The sequence below is a fragment of the Parasteatoda tepidariorum genome, chromosome 5 (assembly GCF_982258835.1).
Source record: "Parasteatoda tepidariorum strain Cologne lab strain chromosome 5, Ptep-v5.0, whole genome shotgun sequence".
Classification (NCBI taxonomy): Eukaryota; Metazoa; Arthropoda; class Arachnida; order Araneae; family Theridiidae; genus Parasteatoda; species Parasteatoda tepidariorum.
Window position 1 is genome coordinate 54,439,213 of NC_141759.1, and position 25,941 is coordinate 54,465,153.

Here is a 25,941-nt window from a genome sequence, read left to right on the forward strand (position 1 = left end):
GGTTTTCCGGTTTTCTGATTTCCGGATGACGGGTTCTGTACTGTATATTGATAAATTAACTAATGTGAAAAATGGAAAAAGTTTTTTTAAAAAATGTATCATCGTTTTTAGTTTTAAATAAATTTAAATAATTAAAAGCATTTAATTTTCTGCAAATATGTTATTAAGTTTACTGATTAAAATATCTGGTACTTAGAACACTAGTGTTTAGATAAAAACCATCATATTTGCCGCTAACATGTCTAAATATGCGTGCGGCCCTTCGTTAATCTATGTGCTGTGCAAGTGGCTCTTCACTCAAAAAAGTTGTGTACCCCTAGTTTATAGAAATATTTTTTTTATTTTTTTTTATCAGAAATTACTAGATTTTTCTGGTTTGATTTTTTAAAATATTAGAATGGCTATATAAGTAATTATTTTGATTTCTTTTTATTTTAGAATCCACTAGATTCAGGATCACTAAATAAAATGTTTACTAGGCAGGGATATCTCTATCTGATGGAAAAGAGTAAGTACAGGTAAACTTTTTTAATAGTTTAAAACCTCAAATAAGTTTAGTCTTCCACTTATACCATTCACATATGCTCTTTTAGTGTGTTTTATTAATAACTTTCTATCAGAGTGCTTAGCGTTTTTTAAAAAGTGCTTAAAGGTGTTTATTTTCGTTTTTTAAAAGCCCTTAATGGTGCTCTTTTCATTGGGTGTTTTTAAAAAGTGCTTAATTTTCCCTTTTTCAAAATGAGATTTTTCCTTTACTATGTTGATTTACGCTTCGAATTATGCAAAAAGGCGCAGTTCACATTGTTCTATTCAACGTTTTCATAATTAATTCAACCAATTTCATAATTAATTCTATTTTGGCGTATAGTCTCACCATAATGTATAAGTTGCTTTTTGCATTGAGTGTTTTTAAAAAGTGCTTTATTTTCCCTTTTTCAAAATGAGATTTTTCCTTTACTATGTTGATTTTCGCTTCAAATTATGCAAAAAGACAGTTCACATTGTTCTATTCAACGTTTTCATAATTAATTCAACCCCATCTATTTCGGCATATAGTCTGTCCGTAGCGTATGAAAACGCCATTCGTTTCACATGATTCAACATTTCAGGATTTTTGACAAGTGTCAAAAACAATGCCAAAAATGTTTTTTTTTTTTTTTTTTGACGTGACTGTTAAAACAAGATAAAGCCGTCGATTGTCAAAAATTTTCCTACCCTGCCTAATTATATTTCTTAGAGTGCTTAAAAATATTTTTTGAGTTCTTAAAAGGTGCTTATTTTTTGTTGAAAAATTTGGCTAAGTACCCTATCTATTGTTTTTTTTTTTTTTTTCAAAATTAATTATTATAATAATATTAATAGAAACTTAAATGTTTATGTATGTTGTAGTTATTGTGTAATGTCTCTTGCAGAAGCTTTGGGTACAACATGGACAAAGCATTTTTGCCAGTACCAAAAAGAAAATCACAAATTTACTATGATACCTTATTCTCAAACTACTGGGAAAATTGTGAGTAAAATGTGTTGCATGTAGAAAATCTAATAATAGTGATTGTCTTACACTTTCGTTATTAATATTTTATTATTTACAATAATTCATTTTATAGTTGATTTCGGTTTAGAAATATTTGTTTTATCAATAAAACTCAGGATGGATTTAAGATTTCTTTAGGGTATTGAAATGTTTATGCTACTTTATGAAATTTGATCTCATAATTATTTTTTAAAAATTTAATTTGTCATTTGTGTAAAAAATATTGAATGTTCAATATTGAGTATTGGTTGAATGTACAAGAAATATATAAATTTTTTTTAATTATTTTTATTTTATGTGCATTATTAGACGGAAATTTTATGATAATTTTATATATTTCTAGGCCTTGCCGGAAACTTTTGTGCTTAAAGAATGCATTAGGTAATTTTTAAAATTATTTTGAATTTTCTTTATTAGTTATTTAAGTACAAATAAAATAATTTTCCACAAATGATAAAATTAAGAAAAAATATTTTACTTCTAGTTCACTTTTTTATTTCGATATCTTAAGTCTTATAACCATATATTTTTATTAAAAAGTAGTATTTGGAGAACTTATATATTTTTGATCTGATTATTTTAGCCTTTTTTAATTGTATTGTATGTAGGGATAGGCATCTCTTTCAACTAAAAAATCATAACTGGCGCCCGATATTCAACTAAAATTTAACGTAAAATAAAAATTACCAGTAGACTACTGGATTTTGCCAGTTTCTCATGGTCTACTGGTTTAATAAAAATTCTCCTAGTTTTTGTACATTTTAGAAAATTCCCTAAAATTGAGTAAATTTTCTAAAAAAAAATATCCCTTTTGAAATAGAATTTTTGCTCAGAATATTTAAACACTTTATAGTTGATGCTTGCTTGAGTATTTAAATAAGTATTACTAGTACATAATGAAGCCCTCCACATTTATAGACATCAATTCAAAACTTTTTTTGTTTTAAAATTTTCAGTTTATTTTTATTCAGAATTCCCTTTTTAAATTTTTTAACTATCTTGGATGAATTAAATGCCTATTACTGTTCAAAATTATGAATAAACATAATGCATAACATTTGAAGTTTATTTAATGACTAGGAGGCTTCGCCCCCTGCTCGCTGGCCCTCTCCAACCCCCGGAACTGCTTTCGCAGTTCATTTCGGATTGCTTCGCAATCCAATGCTCGCTCATCGGATACGTTCTTAACGTCTAGCTTTTGTATACTTTTTTGAACACTGAAGTTCCGAAAACTTTTCACTGTAGAAAATTCTAAATCTGTGCATTTCAATATTAATTTGAAATTGCAAACAGTTCACATATTTTTCTTAATCACGCTATTCTAAATTTCAGTTGTTGAGAAAAGTAACTGTTGTAAGTTTTGTTTCAAAGTCTTTCCCACCAGACGGCTAAAACCATGTGTTGTAAAACAATATGAAATAGTACTGAACACTGGATGTAAAGCATCGGCTTCGATGAAGATAATTTTGTGAGAATTCGGTGAGAATTCACCCGATTAGACATATGATGCTGACTACATGCTCTTGCGCGCCGAAGCCTATCAATTAAAACATATTAGCGTTTTATATAATATAGATTAGCCATATGATGCTCACTACGTGCTCTTGCGCGCCGAAGCCTATCAATTAAAAATGAAAACTGTTGCCAACGCGAGAAAAGAAATATCATCGGTTTTATTGATACATACGTACGTATTAGCGTTTTATATAATATAGATAATCATAACTTAAAAATATTGCAGTTTTCCTAGTTTGATGATTCTAAAATTCCCTATGTATAAAATATTTTGTACGTTATGTAACAATTATCAAGAAGTTTATTATATTTTCTAAAATCTACTAGATTTTTTTCCATCCATGATTTTTAAACTTGCCTCATGGGAGGGGAAAGTTTTATTTCATTTTGTTTAACTGATAGTCATTTATTAAATCTTGTAGGCGTATGTCAGACTCCATTGATAAAAGGTTCTGTTTTGACATCATATGTGAAGACAAACCAGGTGTTCTAACTTTTCAAGCATTATCTGAAGAAGATAGACATTTGTGGATGGATGCTATGGACGGAAAGGAACCAGTGAGCACTTTTTTTTTAATCTTCACTCAGATATATGTTTGTCAGAAATAAAATTAATTCGACTTAAAGGAAATTAACATAAGAATTTTTTTTATGTATACACTGGTGTAAGAAATTAAGAGAATTTTCAGACTTGGTCGATTATCTCTAGAACTACTGGACCGATTTTAATTAAATTTGATATGTACATACGTTGATACAATACAAAACAAATAACCATTCAACAACTGTAATACGCACTCATGATCGTGCGCAACAACCGCTGGAGTATGAAGGTATGAAATTGCTACAGGACAATTCAGGTCAATTGCCACAGGAAATGATTAACTGTCTTACTTCAAGTATGAAATTACACTTCAAGGTCTGTATATCTGTAAGAGAGGACCATACCCCTCTATTAACCCATTTTTTGAAATTATTCTGCTACCGCTGTTTTATACCTTCAGGCTCCAACGAGTGTTGCACATGATCATGCGTGAGTATTAGAATTGTTGAATGGTTATTTGTTTTGAATTGTATCAATGTATGTACATATCAAATTTCAATAAAATCGGTCCCGTAGTTTAGAAATAATCGACTAAATCTGCAAATTCTCTTAATTTCTAACACCAGTGTATATTTTCAAGTTCTTTATAATTTGTTGTAATTTTATAGAAATGTTTTTGATTTCATTGGAGCTTCTGTTTAGAAATACCACAAGTCTCACAGCTGTAATTTGTATATAAAAATTATTACTTATTGTATTAAAGTGATAAGGATAAAGTTTTTTTTAAATGTATATTAAAAACTTGCTCTATTTAGTCTGATATTTTCCAGCATTTAAAATGTTGTTTGTTACATTGGTTACTGAAAATTAAAAAATATGTGTATAAGTTTATCTTTGTTTCATTATTTCACTGCATAATTTAGTTTCAATTTTCGTTTTATTTAAAAGTTTTATACAGTCATGCTTGTATTCTTCTTTCCTTAGGCTTACAGTCAAACTGGGAAACTACCAAAGCAAGAAGAGTGTAAGATTATTTATTGTTTCTGTATTCATTTTTACATTTTATTCTTTCCTTATTTTACATTCCTTATTTATTGATGACTTAAACTTATGTAACTTTTAATATTCTTTGGAAAAAGTGGTTTTATTTAATGTTTTATGTGTTATTTATTTAAGCTTCTTTTACAACTAATGAATAATATGTTATCTAATGATATGCATATACAAAATGTCTAAGAATGAATGAAAATTTAAAAAATCAATTATAGAAAAGAGAATGAGATATAGATACTCGATTTGCTTTGTTCTGCTTAGGAAAAAGAAAATCTGTTTCCCTAAGTACTAAAATTAGCTATGAAACTCATCAGCACATGGCAATTCTGACTGAAAAAATTCTGAAACAATGATTTCTGCTGCGTAGCTCAGCAATACAGTTTAGCGTTATGTTATTGTATTAGTTATTTTGCAAAAATTGTTGCATAGTTTTTGTCAATACATAGTTTTACATAGTTTTGTACATAGTTTACATACATTTTGTACATAGTTTGTACATTTACATAGTTTGTTACATAGTTTTTATCAATATGCATTTGTTTCCTGCAAACTATACATTATTATTTCTGTTTTATTTTCCTTATTTGATTTTTTAAATTATCTCTTATGTGGTTTTTGTGTGGGACACCTCTTATGTGGTTTATTTAAAAAAAATATCCAATTGTAATTTTTATATCCAAATAAATCTAGCTAAAGATACAAAGTTTTGCATATGTATGCTTAAGCAATGTAGTACAAGTTCATACCGGCATTTTCTCTTCCCCCTCTAAATACCCCCGGGTTGGTAGCTTAATGGTATTTAAACAAGATTAGTTGAATATGACTGGTAGAGTAGAGTAGTAGGTATCATCATGTGCATATTTGTTTTGAACAAAAACATAGAAAAGTTCTCTTGCAGAACATATTGCGTACAATTAGGTTGTTTTTAAACACGAAGGACTGACGACTCACAAGCTTTAAAAGAGCTTAACACAACAAACTAACCGTACGCAAGCAAATAACATGTGTGGAATCCTTGAAAACTGACCACACATTCTGTTAGGAACTTAACATTAGATTTCCCGTAACTGAGTGATGTGTTATTTTAAAAAAAATCAACCAAAATTCATAAAGCTTACTTTCTATAAAATTTTTTAAAATGTATCAAAATATTGATTTTATCTATGCAACTATGCAAACTACATTATCTTAGCATTGTTTGTGTATGCACAATAAAGGTAAGATATTCTTTGAGCAGTTGAGAGCAGAATTTCTCTTAGCAATAGTTTTATAAAAGCATTTTTTTTTTAAAGAGAATTCGAAGGTCACTTGAAGTCTGCATTGTTTTTATCATTATTTTTTATATTTAATGCATTATTTCTATTTGTTACCTGTTGCATTAATCTTTTACTAATAAAATTGCGTTTCAAAAAGGAAAATTTAATATTACTTTATAATGTGATGTAATTTACCTCATTTAATAAGTGTGCCATCAGAGCAATTTTTTGTTGGGCTCTTCTTGTTTTCTGGGTTCGAAGTTACTAGGTTATATCAAGCTTTAAAAAAATTATGAAATCAATCTCGAAATAAGGATTGTTTTATAAACATTCATTCAGCATACAATAATTTTTTTTAAACATTTTTGTATTCAATATGATTTTTGTATAATAAATTTGTTTAAAGAGTTTTCATTTATTTACAGATTATCTTGATGAAGTGGGATTCTTTTTTGTTCAGCAATGCATTGATGCTATAGAAATCAGAGGCTTGGATGATGAAGGATTGTATAGATTAGTTGGTGTTAACTCTAAAGTTAATAAGCTTACTCAAATGGCATTAGGTAATTATATACCCTAAAGAAATCATACATAAAGAAAACACTGAAAAATTTTGCATTTCTTCACCAAATTTTTATTGTTTCCTAATGTGTTAACTAGGCATTTAGGCTTATGTGTAAAATAGGCATTTTGGTCCAGTAAAGGCATCACTCTCCAAGGGCGCCGGTAGCGGGGTGCAAGAGGGTGCACTTGCACCCCCCTGACTTTTTTTTTAAACAATTAAAGAGATACAGAAAAAATATTTTTATTCAAAAACAAATAATTAATTAATTATTGACACATAACAAAAAATTGTTTAATCAAATAAGAATTGTAATTGTCTTGTTCGCTGTCCAAATCTGTTTATAACTTTTTCAATGAATTTTGAGTCATCTTTGATTCTTTTCTTATGCACTCTGAGCATGCACAAACTTGGCAGATATCTAAGCTATATTTTCAAATTTCATTTAATAAAATGTAAATAATATTATATTTTCTATTAGTTATTTAGTTTAACAAAGGTGTATAACACTGACTTCTCGCAACTGTAAAACTTCATCAACACAATAAATACCAATGTTAAGAGTGCACCGACACTTTAGTATATGAAACTACTGTTTGTAGTTATTTGTGTTTCAAAGTCAGTAGCTATGCCAGCGCCATCAATAGAGTTTCTCGTGGCAAAATTTACAAGTACAAGAAATTCGAACTTTTTTTAAACATCTTAACAATGAAGAAACATATCTTGAAGAAAATTAACAGATGAAAGTATATGTAAAAACAAAACAAAATGTAATAACAGAATATTTAAATTTTTTTGGGGGGGGGAGTAGTTTGTTAGAGGGTCACACCCCCTTTTATATTATTCTGCTGGCGCCCTTGTCACTCTCTCTGTTGATGGAAAGCTGAGAGTCGTGAGTTCGATCCTGGCACCCCACTAAATAAACAACATGTATATACAGCAAGGGGCATATCAAATCTGCCATGGCTAAGAGTCATCTTGTAGCTTGTGGTACTGAAGTATGCAGAGAAGGGTTACTGTTCAGGTGTTGTCTATGTCGTCTGAGCGGTATCAAAATTGAGTGACATTCTTACCATGGTCAGGATAAATGGGGTTGGGTATGTGGCTATGATTAGATGAGGTGTGTAAAATAGAACATAAGTAAAACACACATATTATTTGATATTTTTATCTTCCTTACCCCTGCCTTTTCTTAAAAAATTCTATTAAGCATAATTTTCTATTTATTTAATGCAGTAGTGCCATTTCTGACCCTTGCCTCTAAAGTAACTACTAACTAATCTATTGATTACAATTGCCATTTTGGCTATTTCAATTTAAGAGTTAACTATTTATCTATTTATTTTTCAAATTTTTTTACTTCGTTTCAAGTAAGAAATAACTCCCTGTTATTTGTTTTTGAATGAAAAGAAACTTCTTTTTTTTCTTCTTCCAGATCGACGAAAAGGTGAAAAAATCAATTTAGATGATGCTGATGAGTGGGAAATTAAAACTATAACTAGTGCTTTAAAAAACTACTTTAGGTAACATCCATCTTCTAATATTTAAGGATCTTTTGTTTATTTTTGCATTTCTAATAAATTTCATATATCCTTTCAGAAATCTTCCAGAACCGTTAATGACATTCCGTTTACACAGTGCCTTTATAGAAGCTGCTAGTATGTATTTATATATTCATTATATTCTGGTAATTTATTGATAAAAATGCAATTCTGTTTTCTTTGTATAAGACTGATAAAAATTATTCTTCATCTGTTACCAAAACTAGTTTGTTTTATATATTCATTTATAATTATTTTTTAGGAAATTAGCCAAAAAAAGTTTTTTTTCTTAATTGCGATTTACTTGCATAATGTAAGAAAAGTTGCTCAAATATGTTTAATATTAAAGCATTTCAATCATGTTTGATTATTTTATCAATATCGTTTTATTTTCCTTTTGGTTTTCATTATAAAAATTTTAAAGTTAATAAGACAAAATAAACAAGTTTGAAATTAAAATTCAATATTTTTAAAGAATGGTTATTATCTATTCAACAGTCCTGCAGTGGACTGATCGTTAAGATACGGTTCCCGGCACTTTTTATAGTTATGAGCATCTCATATATTTCAGTCTAATTATTTATCATGCAATGTAATGTAAATTACAAATCTCGTTGGAAAAAGCTCAGCTAGATAAGTAATTACAGTCAGACTTCTATTTAATGAACTTCCATTTTGCTAATTTCTCTATTTTGCAATTTTTTTTCGAGGAACCAAGAACATTTTGGAAATTTCTTTGTAATATAACTTCCAAATAGCGAAGTGAATTTTCTATTTAACAAACTTTTCTTTGTGATCCACTTTCCCTATTTCCCAAAATATTTTAAATTTGCTAACTCATTTTATGGGGGAAATGGCTTTGAATTGATTTTCAAAGCCACTTTTAGAGGAAGCAGTAAAATCCTTTTCCCTTTTTTTTTTGCATTTCAAACAAAAAACTCAGACACAATGAATGGAGTTTATCAGTAGCAATTAAACTTAAGAACGCATGTGATAATGTATGTTTAAAATTACTTTTATAATAAATGCAGCTATAATTTTAAGTATAAATTTAGATTTTTTAGTTGAAAATATCTGTAGCATGATAGTGTAATACTAGATAATGTTTTGCTCTATTCTTGCTTTCCATGCAGATTTCTTTTATGTGGTTAAGATCAATAAAATAAATAGCAGATACTAGTTTACTAGATAAAGGTGTATCAATTGCTATTTTAATTAAGTCTAGTGTTTATGAATTTAAAACCTGTTTCGTGTTGTTTAAGTATCTGAAAAGGTGATTTTCTATTTAACGAATTTACCATATAACCAGGGTGCATAGCGTTTTTAAAAGGTGCTTATTTTTGATTTACTTTTTTAAAAAGCCTTTAAAGGTGCTTTTTTATTCGGGATTTGTAAAAAGTGCTTAATTTTCTATTTGTTAAAAAGAGATTTTTTTCTTTGCCTTTGCGATTGTCGTTTTAAAATTGCAAGAAATACACGATTTTCGCAATTTTCTGTGCAATATTTATCAGAAACTATGTAAAGTTTTTGAAAACTATTTTAAATTTCATTCATTTTATGTTTATAAATTAAGAATTTTAAGCGATATAAATTTTTTTTTTATTACTGCACAGATCCTAATTAAATTATGGTATTATTTTTTTTTGGAAAGTGATTAAAAATATTTTTTGAGTGCTTAAAAAGTACTTAAAAGGTGCTTATTTTTTGTTGAAAAATCTGGCTACGCACCCAACGAGCTTATTCTCAGAATTTAGCGACTTCGTTAATTAGAGGTGCGACTGTATTTATATTAAAAAAAAATTAGTTTTGCTAATCCTATGGTTATTTTGGTTGTGCTAAATATAATTTGTTTTTTATGCACTTATTACATTATTTTCTTATTATTTCATTTTACTTAACTATTTTTTAGAACTAGATAATATGGATGAAAGAGTTAATGAAATCAGATCACTTGTCCACAAACTTCCTAAGCCAAATTTTTGTATGCTACAGATTCTAATTGCTCATCTTTGCAAGTAAGTTATTCAATAATTTTTAAAAATATTATGTTTTTTATATACTGCATTTTTTTATATGATGTTTTTATTTTTCTTTAGTATTTAAGAAAATTTTTATCGAGTGCCTAAATATACATACTTTACTAAGTTAAATTTATTCTACATTTTTTAAAAAGTGATTTTTTTAAATTCTTTATTCATAGTAATCAGAATATGGTTAATTATACATTTTAGTAAATTGTTAAATTGTATTAAATACTGTCTGCAATTTTTTTTATATGATGTTTTTACTTTACTTTAGTATATAAGAAAATTTTTATCGAGTGCCTAAATATACATACTTTACTAAGTTAAATTTATTCTACATTTTTTAAAAAGTGATTTTTTTAAATTCTTTATTCATAGTAATCAGAATATGGTTAATTATACATTTTAGTAAATTGTTAAATTGTATTAAATACTGTCTGCAATTTTTTTTATATGATGTTTTTACTTTACTTTAGTATATAAGAAAATTTTTATCGAGTGCCTAAATATACATACTTTACTAAGTTAAATTTATTCTACATTTTTTAAAAAGTGATTTTTTTAAATTCTTTATTCATAGTAATCAGAATATGGTTAATTATACATTTTAGTAAATTGTTAAATTGTATTAAATACTGTCTGCAATTTTTTTTATATGATGTTTTTACTTTACTTTAGTATATAAGAAAATTTTTATCGAGTGCCTAAATATACATACTTTACTAAGTTAAATTTATTCTACATTTTTTAAAAAGTGATTTTTTTAAATTCTTTATTCATAGTAATCAGAATATGGTTAATTATACATTTTAGTAAATTGTTAAATTGTATTAAATACTGTCTGCAATTTTTTTTATATGATGTTTTTACTTTACTTTAGTATATAAGAAAATTTTTATCGAGTGCCTAAATATACATACTTTACTAAGTTAAATTTATTCTACATTTTTTAAAAAGTGATTTTTTTAAATTCTTTATTCATAGTAATCAGAATATGGTTAATTATACATTTTAGTAAATTGTTAAATTGTATTAAATACTGTCTGCAATTTTTTTTATATGATGTTTTTACTTTACTTTAGTATATAAGAAAATTTTTATCGAGTGCCTAAATATACATACTTTACTAAGTTAAATTTATTCTACATTTTTTAAAAAGTGATTTTTTTAAATTCTTTATTCATAGTAATCAGAATATGGTTAATTATACATTTTAGTAAATTGTTAAATTGTATTAAATACTGTCTGCAATTTTTTTTATATGATGTTTTTACTTTACTTTAGTATATAAGAAAATTTTTATCGAGTGCCTAAATATACATACTTTACTAAGTTAAATTTATTCTACATTTTTTAAAAAGTGATTTTTTTAAATTCTTTATTCATAGTAATCAGAATATGGTTAATTATACATTTTAGTAAATTGTTAAATTGTATTAAATACTGTCTGCAATTTTTTTTATATGATGTTTTTACTTTACTTTAGTATATAAGAAAATTTTTATCGAGTGCCCAAATAAAAATACTTCAATAAGTTAAAACCCAAATATGTGTCAGGAGAGTACTTGTAAATTTATTCTAAATTTTTAAAAGCATGATTTTTTTAAAATTCTTTATTCATAGTTATCAGTTATTAGAATATGGTTAATTATACATTTTAGTACTTTGTAAATTGTTAAATTGTATTAAATACAGTCTGGGACATATGTTTTCCGCCAAAAACTTAATGGTAATCCTGCATCAATGTAGAAGACCATTAATTTTAATTCTTTTACTTAGGGTTGCCAAACACTCTGACAAAAATCTTATGACTGTTTCAAATTTGGGTGTTTGTTTCGGTCCTACTTTACTGCGGCCCGAGGAAGAGACTGTAGCTGCAATTATGGAAATTAAGTTTGGAAACATAGTTTTAGAAATTATTATAGAACAATATGATAAAGTAAGTTTATATAGACATTTTTTTTCTCTTATGTTATATGCTTTTTTAAAATTTATATTTTGATTTGTTGACCCTCAAAGTTAAATATATACTCAGTGTGTTAGTTTTAAAAATATCTCAAGTAAAAAATATTTAAGATGAAATTTTTATAAATGAAAAAATGAGTATTTTTTACCATTCTTTTATTTGATTTACTGTGTTAAAAAGAATTAAAGTGAGCTTTTATTCCTGTTTATTTTAAATGCTCAATTTCTTTATGTGCGTATGTAAAAATGTCACATTTTGCATCTTATTAAGGCAGTAGCATGATTTTTCTTTTTTGTCTCTAAATATTAAAGCATTTTCTTTTTTTATCTCTTAAGTATTGTTTGTGTAGAAAAATTTTACTTTTTGAAAGTATCTAAAAAGTTTGGTGCAATTTTCTTATGTTGATATAACTTAACAATGTCTTAAATATGTTATTAAAATATTGCTTTTTAAATGCGTAGCTGTAAAATTTAATTTTAAGACTCTGAAAAGAATTCAATTGCTCAGGATTTTATAATTTAAAAAAAAAATGTTTCAAAATTAGTTAATAACTTTTTATGTTATTTATGCTACATTTACCTATCATATACCAAATGTGCGAAATAAAAATATACCATTGATCGGTGACTGATAACAACAATGCATTGATAGTGGGAATTTTTTTTTATGGTATGCAATTTCTTAAATGTGAGTTGAGAAAAAATGTGTCTAAAATAAATCATTCAATAGCAGGGCAATAATTCTGTATTTTTATAAATTTCACAGACTGTGTTACATAGCTAAGTTTATTTATAATAACCTCCTTACATTTTGTAATAATGATTAATAAACTTATTATTATTGTATTTTTTTCTTTTGAAACTGTGCTTTTTCACTTTATAGTTTGAAATGTCTTAATCCGCATATTCTATCTCGTGAAATATTTTATGTATTCCAAAAATTCAATCAACTTTTCAAAAGTTATTAAATGAATTATTTAAACTTTTTCAGATATGTTCAAATGCGGTAATGAATGGAGATACTAAGGAGAACATAAGTTCCAAAAAGGTAGCAAATTCCACATCTCATCATAATGCGATATCCAACGATTCTCGGTCTGAGCCTGTTGCTCCACAGCGAAGATCTAAACGAGAGACTGTATATGTAATGGATGCTGGAAGACCCCCCGGTCGAACTGAACCGCACATGTCTCGGTCTTCTCACTCCAATTATTCTGTATCACCCAGGGCAGAAAGTCTGTACCTCGAAAATTCTAATTCTACCCAACGTGTGATGGTCGTGCAACCGTCATATGTCCAACGCCAGTCATACCATTCCCTAATGTCATCGTCAGTGCCAGGACATTCTGTGACAACTGCATCTTCACAAAAGTCATACTCATCTTCATCTAGTTCACAACAGTCATCTTCTCGTAGTCAACATTCTATTACTAATACTCCTTCAACCCAGCAAGCAAGGAACTCTGCTGCTCAACCACAGAGGACTAGGACAAAACCCCTAGTGGTGTATAATCCATCTTGGAATGGTTAGTTTTAAATTCTGCAACCTTTACCATTTAAATCTTTTGAAATTTATTAACTTAAAAAATATTTTCGTTTTAAGTTTTCATTTATATTTGCATGCAAGTTTAAAGTTTCAAAAATTATTACTAAATTGTATGTAATAAAATAATTTTACACCAAATCAAAAAAAAAAAAACCTGATTTTCGGTTTGCTGCTTATAGGTTAATACTAAAAAATTTTAGGTAACATTACTCTAAATTTCAGTAACATTTAAGGATTTAAGTTTGTTTTGTACTAACAAATATAAACATCAAAATGAATATACATAGAAGAGCTTTGTAAAAATATTTTTACTTTATTTTATTCATTATAATATCAATGTTACTTATCCCCTTTTTTCTCAACTGTATCATCCTTTTTTATTTTTAAAACAATGGTATTCATGTTATTTATGTGTGTCATACTATGATTTTTTTCACTCCGACAATTGCAAGTAATATTTGCTCATCCTTATAAAGCATTTTTAAATTTTTAATATATTCTTATCTAATTCTCATGTATTAACAAAATTCCATATCTTAAATGCTTTCAAATGGCATAATCATCATTCCTCAATAAATGCATTATAATTATTTATAGAACAGTTTTTCATAATCATCAGATATAATTTTTTAGTATGCAGTTAATTTTAAGCATGTTTCTTGTAGTAGTTAAACATGTAATTTTTTTGAAGTCAAGGACTTTGATTTATTTTTCTAACCACCAAAGCTGAAAGATTTCCTGCATTATTTTTTTTTTAACTTAAAATATTACGTAATTGCAAATCTTACATAACTACATTCTTTTAATCTAGGGTAGTAGCAGGGAATTTTATACATCTAGAAAAATTAGGTAAATGTTAGAAAATTTATTTAGTATACTTAAAAAATCGGGGGGGGGGGGGGAATTAGAGCTTGAGACATCTAAAACACCAAAATATTTTCTAAAACATTTGAAACTGTAAGATGACTTCTGCTGTTCAATTTTGTTTCAATTTATTTCAAATATTCAATATTGGGTAAATGTGTTTCCTTATTAATAAATTTATGTTTCTCATACTTTAAAAATTAAAAAAAGACATCCTTATCTATGATATATATATATATATATATATATATATATATATATATATATATATATATATATATATATATATATATATATATATATATATATATATATATTAGCTAAAAGTTGATTTAACATTTTTTAGAAAATATTGCTCTGTTGAAATAAATTTTTTATTATATATTGCAAAAACTTTATTTCATCGTAGACATCTCTTCGAACTGACATAAAATGTTTCCTACAGATTCTAAAAGTTACTCGTGCAGTTGCTATTGATCACTCATAAACAGCAGAGCATAAAATAAAATATGTGTGTCATTCATTATTTCTTTTTATTGTTATCTAAATATTTGTTTCCCAAATCACATGCTTGTTCAGCTTATATTAATAATTGTTTAAAAATATCTTTGTTTAAGTAAAAGTGTTTGGAATACATCTGTGGTACACAAATAGAACAGAAAAAACAATAAAATCTATAACCATCAATTAAAAAATTCGGGAGATTTTCTAAAATCAGTCAGAATAAATTAGAAAAATTTGAGGATTTTTTTTTCGTTGAGTTTGGGGCTGCTATGATATTCCTAGTTCAATTCACAAATGATTAGCTAGAAATTTTTTTATTCATTTACTATTGAATCTATGAATATTAACAAAGCTGATGTTTAAAATTTGAGATTATTTTAGATAACTAGGTAAGTCATTTAAAACCTGTCATTATTTTAATAGTTTTAGTATAAATTTAAGAATTTTACTTTGATCTCAAATTATTTGTAGATTCTTTGATATTTTGTGAATTTAATGCTACTTCACAAACAATTGTTTAACTCAATACAGATCATCAAACATCTAGTAGCAGCAGCTCAGAATCCTTGCATTCGCCTCGATCCACTGGAAACTCCAGTCATCATCTGTTGACCCACACATCTCCCTCCTCATTAAAATCTAGTTCATCCCATCACCAACCTCTGTCCCATGGATCTCCTCCAGTACGTACCAGTTCCTCCCATCACCAATTGGCAACACACTCAGCTCCAGCATCCACTACACACCACCATGCCTCCACTAATCAGTCTATAAAAACTAGTCCATCACAGCACAGGAGGATGGATAAGTCAGCCTACAGTCCAGCCCACTCTCCCAACAGGACTGACAACCGAACTGCAGAAAGTCGTAGAGGTGGTAATGTTATTCCAGTAACTGTTGGAGCAGAAAAACCTAGGAGGAGTTGTAGAGCGGCGTTAGATGTTGTTGGTCATCAGAGGCATGGATCAACAGGTTAGAAAAAAAAATTTTTTTATAGGTTTGTGTATTTTTTTTCTGTTTAGAAAATGCATATATTACACAGTGCGTAGTGTTTTTAAAAGGTGTTTAAAGGTGCTTATTTTCGATTTTCTTTTTTTAAAAGCCCTTGAAGGTGCTTTTTTCATTGGATGTTTTTAAAAAGTGCTTAATTTTCCCTTTTCATGAGATTTTTTTTTTCTTCTTTATCATACCGATTTTCGCCACGTTTTATGCAAAAGCATGCTTTCCACATGGTTCTATTCAACGTTTTCACAATCTATTTCGGCATACCTTTGGTCCAGTATGAACGCGCCAATCATTTTACAGTTTTATGAAATACTTGCGAGTCTGCGTGTGCGTTGACTGAGCTGGGTTCGGTGAGATTATTGCACTCTCATGTGCTACTCTGCTGCATTTTGCATGATACTCTCAATTTCAGGCTTCATTTTCCACTCTCTGATATCGAACCCAAAAATCTCTTGATCATTTTATAATGGCTAATATAATCAAGAAATAGTTTTTTGACAGAAACTAGTTATTTTGTTATGATTATGTAAAGTCTTTGAAAATGCTTTTGCATTTTGTTAATGTATATAGTGCTTAAAAAAATTTTTAAGTGCTTAAAAAGTACTTAAAATTGCTTATCTTTTGCTGAAAGATTTGGCTACGCATCATGTTTTAATTTTTGCTCATTTTTCACATCTTCATATGAAAATGGAACAATTTTTATACAAGGATTTCCATGGTTCAAAGAAATATAAAATGAAGTTATTTTTGATATGAGCCACATAGCAAAATTAGTAAAGTAGAGTTCAACTAAAATTTACACAATGAAATAAAATTGCATAAAATCACTTAACGATTATTAACTCCAAAGTAAATCACATGACTTTATTTAGAGTTGAGTAATTCCTTAAAGAATTTTCCCTTGTGTTAACATGACCAACTAAAGAACTTGTGTAACTAAAAAACTATGTTGTTCTTGAGAAAGAAACTAGAGATTGACATTTATGAATTTGGGGTTGTAACTCTGAGCTACTTCAATTACAGCACTGATTATATTTTTAAATGTCATCCATTGTATTGTATATATTTTATTATATCATTTTAATTCCTCATTAAAGAAAAGCACGTATTCTAATATTTCTAATAATTATTTATAATTATTTCACATATTTATAAAACATACTTTTGCATGCATCCATCAGAAATTTTCAAAAGCAATATGAATATTTTATTCAATGATTCTAAACCAATGAATGTGACAACTTTATTAAAAACTAGAGGTACAAAATATTTGAGTTGCGATTCTTTGATTTATTGCAAAATACGTTAGTTGAATTCTTTAAATTAAATCTGCTGTGAACGCAGAGTAAAAAAGAAATAAGTGTATCTCTGACACATTAAAATTTGAGTTGCCTGAATACGTATAATTAGCAGCAGCTAAAAACTATATTTAATTTAATGAATAAAATATTTATGATGAAAATTTGAAATGTGAGTCCTTTTTTTGTGCTTAAAACTCTCAATGGATTTTATGTGTTCATGCAGCAAATATTGTTAAAAAATATTTTTAAAAAAATAAGTTATAACATTTATACAAATAAAGATGATAATTTTGGAATTTTTAGGGTGGTATAAGCATGCTCCCTTAGGGCACTCTTATGGCTCTAATCCTGATTAAAACGACTCCAACCAATCAAAATCAAATTGATTTTTATCCTACATTGTAAGATAAAGTTTAAGATAAAAAAAAATCGACGAAAATGAACTAACTGAAATTAATATTCCCAGGGTTAATTTTTATTTTGTAATCCTAGAGATTGCTGGCTTTATTGTTTTACTTCAAAAAAAATAATAAAGAGAAACACATATACTTTTAAAAAAACTTGCAAAAACAAAAATGAACTAACTGAAATTAATTTTCCCATGGTTAATTTTTGTTTTGTAATCCAGGAAATTACTGGCTCTATTGTTTTATTAAAAAAAATAATAAAGAGAAAAACGTATGCTAAAAAAAAACTTGTACTAATTCATTAGTTTGATAGTGAATATAAATAATTATTTTGATTTACATACATGATCTCCTATTATTTTTCATCTAATGAATATACATTGCAGGTTCTAGGGATTATTTTATCAGTGGAGTACGACAAAACAGTGTGTAAGTAATACATTTCATGTATTCCTTTTATATTTTAGTTGCATCTTGCTATAGTTAAAATATTTGCTATAGTGGTTTAATTTTTAAAAGTTTAACTAAAAATTTTTTTTTCTCAGCAATTTCTTTTAATTATATGAATTATTTTGTTATTTATTGCTTTTCTTAAGTTTTTAATGATGGAATTTAAACTCTTGAATGCACATGTTACTTTGAAAATAAATCAATGTGAAATTTGTTAGGTTTCCTGCTAGTCCATCAACATCATCTTCTTCATCATCATCTTCTGTACCATCTGGAAACGGAAGGTAAATAATTCTTTTCCTCAAAAACATTTAACCATATATTTTGATTAATGCTTTATTGCTTATATGAAATAACAAACCTATTGATGTGTTATAGTTTGTCTATGGTAAGAACCCCCCCCCCGCTACAAAGTCTGAGGCCCTCTGCTGCTATGGAATCAAGAATAGCTCATTTCAGGGAGGGTAGCTTCTCTTCACTCTAGGGCTAACACAGTAGACCGAAGGAAAAGATTCCCTCTCACTCGCTGACCCGAGCAGAAACCTGTCTTAAACAATTACCCCACACCCCTACTTGAAATAGTTATGTCTCGTTGCTATAGTCACCGCCACAGGTTTAGACGAATGGCGAGGGGAGTTTTTACTTTAGACAAACTACACATTAGAATCTAACAGAGGAGAGGGGTTGAGGGGTTTCGTGATTTGCATACTTTTTCAGACAAGGGGAATTAGGCTATGAGCAATGCTACATAAAACACGAAAGCCACAATATTTTCAAATCTCTATTTGAAAGAAGAAGAAAAATGGAAAAAAATTACATTTAGAAATACCTCAAATTTGAAATAACAGTTATGTTTGGATAGAGGTTTCGTGATTTGCTTATCTTCTCAGACAAGGAGGATGGGGTTATGAGCTATGCTACATAAGACATTAAAATCACAATATTTTCAAAACTTTACTTAAAAAATATGTTTAAAAAATTTGGGGGGAAAATTACAATTAGAAATATTTTAAATTTGAAATAATAATTATGCTTGGAGAACGAAAAAATTCACGAAACTTTTTCTTGGATATTCTGAAGTATAAGAGTTGTTACTATTGAAGAAACAGAGAAAAAATTCATAAGCAATATTTGACTCAAAATTTCATAAAATGAACTGAAACGTGACTTTTATTTTTTGCAAAGTTGCATTGTTTATTTGAATTTAAACTTAAAATTAGATTACTTCCATAAAAATCTAAGTTAAAGGAGAGCAAATTTCTTATGTAATATGGTTGTTTTTTGACAAGGGGGGGTCCAAAATTGTCGATGACATGCTTAAGTAATATTTGAACCTCCCCCATTAAAGTTAAATAATACTATTTTCAGGATACATATGTGACTAAGCTTGTCATTTTCAATAAAGTGCAGAAGTTCTTTTTTTGTCTACAAATTCACGTAACATGCGTAATATTTTATTAAAAATAAATTTTAATCTAATGCCTTGTTAATCACGTTTTTGATTTATTAGAATGCATAAAAATGTTTCCTATTCATAAAACGCTTTTAGGCATTTCAACATTTTAAAAAATAAACATATGCTTTAGCCACAATTATGTAATAGCATCAACTAACGCTTTCCCAATTTCATATATTGTGATAATTTTCAGGAGTTCAATTTAAAATGATGTAAATATACAGACTTGCCAATAATATTTTATCCATTAGAATAGTATCAATAAAAGACCACAACCTTGCTTTTCACGAGCAACAACTGCTTTTTTTTTAATATTTGAAACTTATAAAAATTTTATGAAGTTTTTGAATTTTAAATATTTTTGATTTTAATTCCAGACGTGTCCGAACCCTTTATGCATGTGTGGGTGAAAATGAATCAGAACTTTCCTTCGAACCTAACCAAATTATATATAATGGTATGTAATTTTGTTTCAAAATTATCTTATTTCTTGTTTATATTTATAAAACAAATTACTTTACTCATGCTTGCTAGTTTGTTTGAATGTGACCTGATTTAAATTTTTTATATGGCTATTGAATTATGTTAAATATATTTATAAGGAATGTAAGTTTTAGAAATTTAATATACAGTGGTGGCCAAAAGTGTGGACACTTTTTGAAAGTTTCATGTTTTTCAACTTTGTGTGCTTGTAGAATATATTAATTTTCACTTAAATATAAACGTTTTTATATCAAATTGAAGGTAATTTAATGAAGAATTTAATAATAAATACAGTATTACAATATCTGTATTACAAAAAAAATTATGCAATTAATAGTAAGATCTATCTTAGACTTGCATTTTTTTAAAGTGATATACTTACACAATCAATACTTAGTAGGATAACCCTTAATTTTTAAGACAGCTTTACAGCGTCTTTTCATCGAGTGAACGAGTGTTTGGAGTTCATCTTTCGTAATCACATGGTGCCAAGAATCAATTATAGCTTCAATAACTTGTCTTTTATTGGATGGACGTTTTTTGCGTACAAGAATTTTCAAACGTCGCCACAAATTTTCAATTGGATTGAGATCAGGACTGTTTCCTGGCCATGGTAATATATCTATGCCTTTATTTTGAAACCATGCTTTGCATACTTTTGCTGTGTGGCATGGAGCTGAATCCTGCTGAAAAATAAATGGTGCGTTGTTGGAGAAGAGATCCCTGATGGAAGGTATCAATTTTGGTTTCAGGGCAGTTTCGATGTATTTTTTGGCATTCAGGATGCCATCAATCACTTGAATTCGGCCCACAACATCTGCAGATATACATGCCCAAATCATGACATTTGTTGGATTTTTAGTAGTTGCTTCAATGCAACCAGGATGAAGCGATTCACCTACTCTACGTCTCACGTATTTTCTACCATCACTTCCAAAGAGCAATATTTTACTCTCATCACTCCAGATTACTTGCTTCCATTGATTTTCTGACCATTTAATGTGTTCTTTTGCCGACTTAACTCGTTTTTCGCGTTGCTTTTGATTTAAATATGGTTTTTTCCTTGGAATTCTATCTTGTAGTCCAAATTCTGATAAGCTTCTTCTTATTGTTCTTGAACTTACTGCAATACCAGCTGTATTCATTTCACATCTAATGGCATCTGATGACATTTTTCTATCTTGAAGGCATAACCATTTAATTTTTCTATCGGTAGTAGCACTTGTGCATTTTTTTCGGCCTGATTTGGCATCCTGAATGCCAAAAAATACATCGAAACTGTCCTGAAACCAAAATTGATACCTTCCATCAGGGATCTCTTCTCCAACAACGCACCATTTATTTTTCAGCAGGATTCAGCTCCATGCCACACAGCAAAAGTATGCAAAGCTTGCTTTCTAAATAAAGGTATAGATATATTACCATGGCCAGGAAACAGCCCTGATCTCAATCCAATTGAAAATTTGTGGCGACGTTTGAAAATTCTTGTACGAAAAAAACTTCCATCCAATAAAAGACAACTTATTGAAGCTATAATTAATTCTTGGCACCATGTGATTACGAAAGATGAACTCCAAACACTCGTTCACTCGATGAAAAGACGCTGTAAAGCTGTCTTAAAAATTAAGGGTTATCCTACTAAGTATTGATTGTGTAAATATCACTTTAAAAAAATGCAAATCTAAGATAGATCTTACTATTAATTGCATAACTTTTTTTGTAATACAAATATTGTAATACTGTATTTATTATTAAATTCTACATTAAATTACTTCAATTTGATATATAAACGTTGTATTTAAGAGAAAATTAATATATTCTACAAGCACACAAAGTTGAAAAACATGAAACTTTCAAAAAGTGTCCACACTTTTGGCCACCACTGTATATTGCACTTAGCAAGTTTCCTTCTATACACAATCTATAAATTTTATGGGTATTATAATTAGATTCTAATAGTGCAAACTTTTATTTTGCATGGATTTAAATAGCACTATTCCTTGAAGCTTTAATAATGTTCATGACCTTTTAAATATGTTAATAGTTATAAAACATGTAAAATAATGAAACTTTGTTTATCAAATTTTGCTAATTTCATGCATTATAAAAATTAATTATGTACACATATGCATTATATATGTAACTTATTTGATATATGGTAAAAGTGCTACAGTCCTGCAAGTAAATTTTTGAAAAAAAGCTAAAAAGATAACTAATTTCTGCTTTTCCATATCAGGGAAAAATTATAGGAAAAAGAAATTCATATAAAAGGTTTAGGAATTGCATCATAAAACCTGTGGTAAAAAAATTTCTGGCTTCTGCTACAAAACTCCCTAACACTAATATCTTTCTTCAAAGTACTCTTATAGATAACAAATATATATGTTACTAATTTAGAGTAACAGAAACATTGTGTTTGCAAAAAAAAAAAAATTATTTAATATATAATTTTTTTCTTTTATTTAATATATAATCTTTTTTTTATTCTTATATTATTGATGATATTTTTACATTTTGTTAAGAAAAAACTGTCTAATTATTTCTTTTTTACATTTTGTAAATCATTATCACTCTATAAAAAATAATCGTCCAGAATTGTGAGCGATTAAGTGTTGACTCAAATGCGTGATTTAATATTTTCATTTGTGTAATATATTAAAAATATTGGATTGATTTTATTTCAACCAAATTAAAAACAAGGACAAATGTACCACATTGATTGATTAATTCTTTTGCTACAAATCAGAATTGGTAACAAAATCCCCACTCACTATCATATTTTATTAAAATATAAAATATTATGTTCTTTCTGAAAATTTAAAGAAAAAATATGATTAATCTTTTTAAACTTTCATGATTTTTTTTAATATTATCTATTTAAAGTTCTAGCGGAAACCAATCATTATCTATTTTTTTTTTAAATTCTCAAATTAGAGCCTAAAAATCAGGAGCATTTCATTCTCCTCTGATGCTTGAGAAATGTATCTTTTAAATACAATCCTGCAGGGAAAAAAATCACAAATTTCTGCTGAACCAAAATTTTTAACTTCCCAAGGGAAAAATCTTTCTGCAAGAACTCTGTAACATTTCGTGACAGTGTCGCCCTGATGATGCCCTGGGGATCATAAATATAATTTTTTTTCTCAGATTTTTTGCACTAACAGGAAAAGCAGAAAATAGTTATATTTTTAACTTTCCCATTATGCAGTTAGCGAGACTAAATCTTTTTCTATGCGCTGCAATTCATCACACTAGTATTATATTTGTACTGTGCATTCCAATTCAATTTTTTATTCGCAAATTTTATTTAATCTTTAAAGCTTCCTGAAATAACTAATAAAGTGTATCCTATAAATTTTTAAGTTAAGTATTTTTTTCTTAAGAAAATTTCCTTAGTGTAGTATCCCCTTCTTTTTGCAATTATTTTTATTAAAGATGGCTTAAAAAACTTTATGAATTATATTGAAATTATATTTTCGAATGCACTAATATCATGGAGCATTGAAAATTGCTTATAATCTATTATAGGTTGTTGGGAATAGCTTATACTCTATCACAGGGTGTTGGGAATAGCTTATAATCTATCATAGAGTGTTTGGAATTGCTTATGAACTTTTATCAATCATAAAGATTTGCTTTATTTATTATTTTCTAAAGATGTGACACTTCTAGTGACTTCCTTAGAACAGTAATTATTGATTTTATACCAGTGCCGAATTAAGCCTATGCTGGGCCCTGTCAAATTCAAATTTTTGGGGCCCTTAGATTGAATTTTTTTTTGTACATTTTTTATTTATTCAACTATAAAAATATTTATATACAGTAGAGCGCCGATTATCCGAACCCTTATTATCCGAACGTCCAATTATCCGAAATGTGTCCGATTTTTTTTTTTCAAAGTTTAGAATACTTTTTAACTTATCAACAATTTTTCTAAATTTCTGAAAAATTAGATCATTCGGATGAAAAGAAGCCAGGTTATGCTGCAGACGAAATAGAAGACTGGTGTCGAGACACTGAAAATGTCCAGGTATTTCAAATGATGATGAAATAGTTGCTAAAATTTTGAATGAAAATCGGAACTCCACAGACGAAGAGGAAGACGTAGGTGATCAAGTTCAAAATAGTGGACCTTCTCATATAGAAGCATGCAATTCATTCGATATTGCAATGAATTGAATAGAACGCCAAAATGATGTTGATCCAGTTCAGTTGATTTATTTAAAAGAATAAGGGATATGGCTGCTCAAAAAAGAGCATCTTCTTTGAAACAAAAGTCTTTGCTGGATTTCTTTTGTAATGAAAATAAAGAAAAATGTGGTTAAATCAGTAATTGACAAAAAATAATTTAAAAAGTTGAAATATGATTAAAAAAGTCTTAAAAAAAATAAATAAAAATACTTAAAATTTGAAATTTTTTTTTAAAACAGAGCTATTTTAGATAGTACTGCCAGTCCTAAACCTGGAAAAAGTGTGAAGGCAAGTTAGTGTATAAATCATGATAATTTAAACTAGATTTTATACAACCTTCCAACTATCCGAACTTTTCATTATCCGAACGACGCTCGGTCCCGAGCAGTTCGGATAGTCGGCGCTCTACTGTATCTTTTTATTTAAGAAAGTATATTTAAAATAAAAGAAATAAAAATTTTACTTTATTTTGTTAAATTAGAACTAAAAAATAATAATACTTTAGTTATTATTTATAATAATACTTATAAATAATAACTGAAATAAGTAATAAATAAATATGATTAACATTATGTAAAAAAATTATCTTATTTTATTAATATATATTTGAAATAGATTTTTTTTTTAAAAAATGATTGTTTTTCATAATTTTTTAAAATTTATTTTCAAAAAATCCATTTTAAGGGGGCCCCAGGCCATGGCCTAGTCTGGCCTAATGGATAATCCAGCATTGTTTTATACATTAATCGGTAATTATTATTCTATTGTGTTCTTTAAACCACTTCTACTTTTGCAGTACGGCAATCAAGGGAACCAGGCTGGTTAGAAGGCTGTTTAAATGGACGAACTGGTCTAATACCTGAAAATTATGTGGAATGTCTCCCTTGATAGTAAATCAAAAACTTTATTGAAGAAATAATTTTAAGTATTGCATGAAGAAAAAAAAACTGATTTTATATATAAAAGAATACTCTTATTGAAGAATTAAAAAGAAAAACAATGGATTGAAAATGTACTGTATATAGTTGGAAATATTGATATGTACAAAAATATATGAACTAATGGAAATTCATTGTAATATAATTTAAACATTGTCGCAAATTTTGATTAGGGTAAATTATCCCATGTTTCTATGGTTACTTTTTTAATTTAAATTATTGTTTGAAAAAATATGGGTTTACCCTCTTTTTTTTTTAAAAAGTTACATTACACTGGCAAAATCTGACTGGTACATGTAATTTTTATTTTGCAAAAATTTTTAGAATATTTATTATAAATTGCTTACGACAAATAATGATAAATATAAAACAGGTAATTAATTTTTAAAAAAATATTTTTACTGATTATTTAGGAAAATTTTATCAACTTTGACATGTCATGCAATATTTTATTGAAAATGCTTGAAGAATATTTATTTTTAATTATTTCACAAATTTAATGAATAGTTTTAAATTTCATTATTTACCATTATTGATGGGTATTAGTTACTTTAGGAAATATTTATTTTCTTTGTGCATTTTAGAATGAATTAAGCAGTGTGTCCATAAAGTCATGGCACACTTTTGTCCAGTAAATGATCAAAAGTGCGCCACGACTTTTCTGGACACATTTTTATTTATATACAGGGATGCCAACTAAAAAAAGTTTAACATTTTTAGTTATAATTTCATTTTGAATTGTACATATTTATTGTCAATATGAAGACAATTTTAATTTGATTGTTTTAGACTCAGAATTTCC

The 25,941-nt window shown here is 27.6% G+C and overlaps 1 protein-coding gene across 1 annotated transcript in view; it reads left to right on the plus strand.

Annotated features, from left to right (window-relative positions):
* The window catches only part of LOC107447933 (rho GTPase-activating protein 26), a 217,277-nt gene extending 192,079 nt beyond the window's left edge, over positions 1-25,198 (plus strand). Inside the window, exons 10-25 of the mRNA XM_087163953.1 lie at positions 439-508; positions 1,413-1,510; positions 1,878-1,915; positions 3,472-3,607; positions 4,578-4,617; positions 6,328-6,465; positions 7,900-7,987; positions 8,064-8,122; positions 9,915-10,020; positions 11,809-11,968; positions 12,986-13,520; positions 15,440-15,880; positions 18,008-18,050; positions 18,290-18,355; positions 19,905-19,984; positions 24,998-25,198. Of these exons, the coding sequence (XP_087020079.1) occupies positions 439-508; positions 1,413-1,510; positions 1,878-1,915; positions 3,472-3,607; positions 4,578-4,617; positions 6,328-6,465; positions 7,900-7,987; positions 8,064-8,122; positions 9,915-10,020; positions 11,809-11,968; positions 12,986-13,520; positions 15,440-15,880; positions 18,008-18,050; positions 18,290-18,355; positions 19,905-19,984; positions 24,998-25,089 (2,190 nt within the window). The 3' untranslated portion in view covers positions 25,090-25,198. The remainder of the gene's footprint in view (positions 1-438; positions 509-1,412; positions 1,511-1,877; positions 1,916-3,471; positions 3,608-4,577; positions 4,618-6,327; positions 6,466-7,899; positions 7,988-8,063; positions 8,123-9,914; positions 10,021-11,808; positions 11,969-12,985; positions 13,521-15,439; positions 15,881-18,007; positions 18,051-18,289; positions 18,356-19,904; positions 19,985-24,997) is intronic.
* Positions 25,199-25,941: the final 743 nt, after the last annotated feature.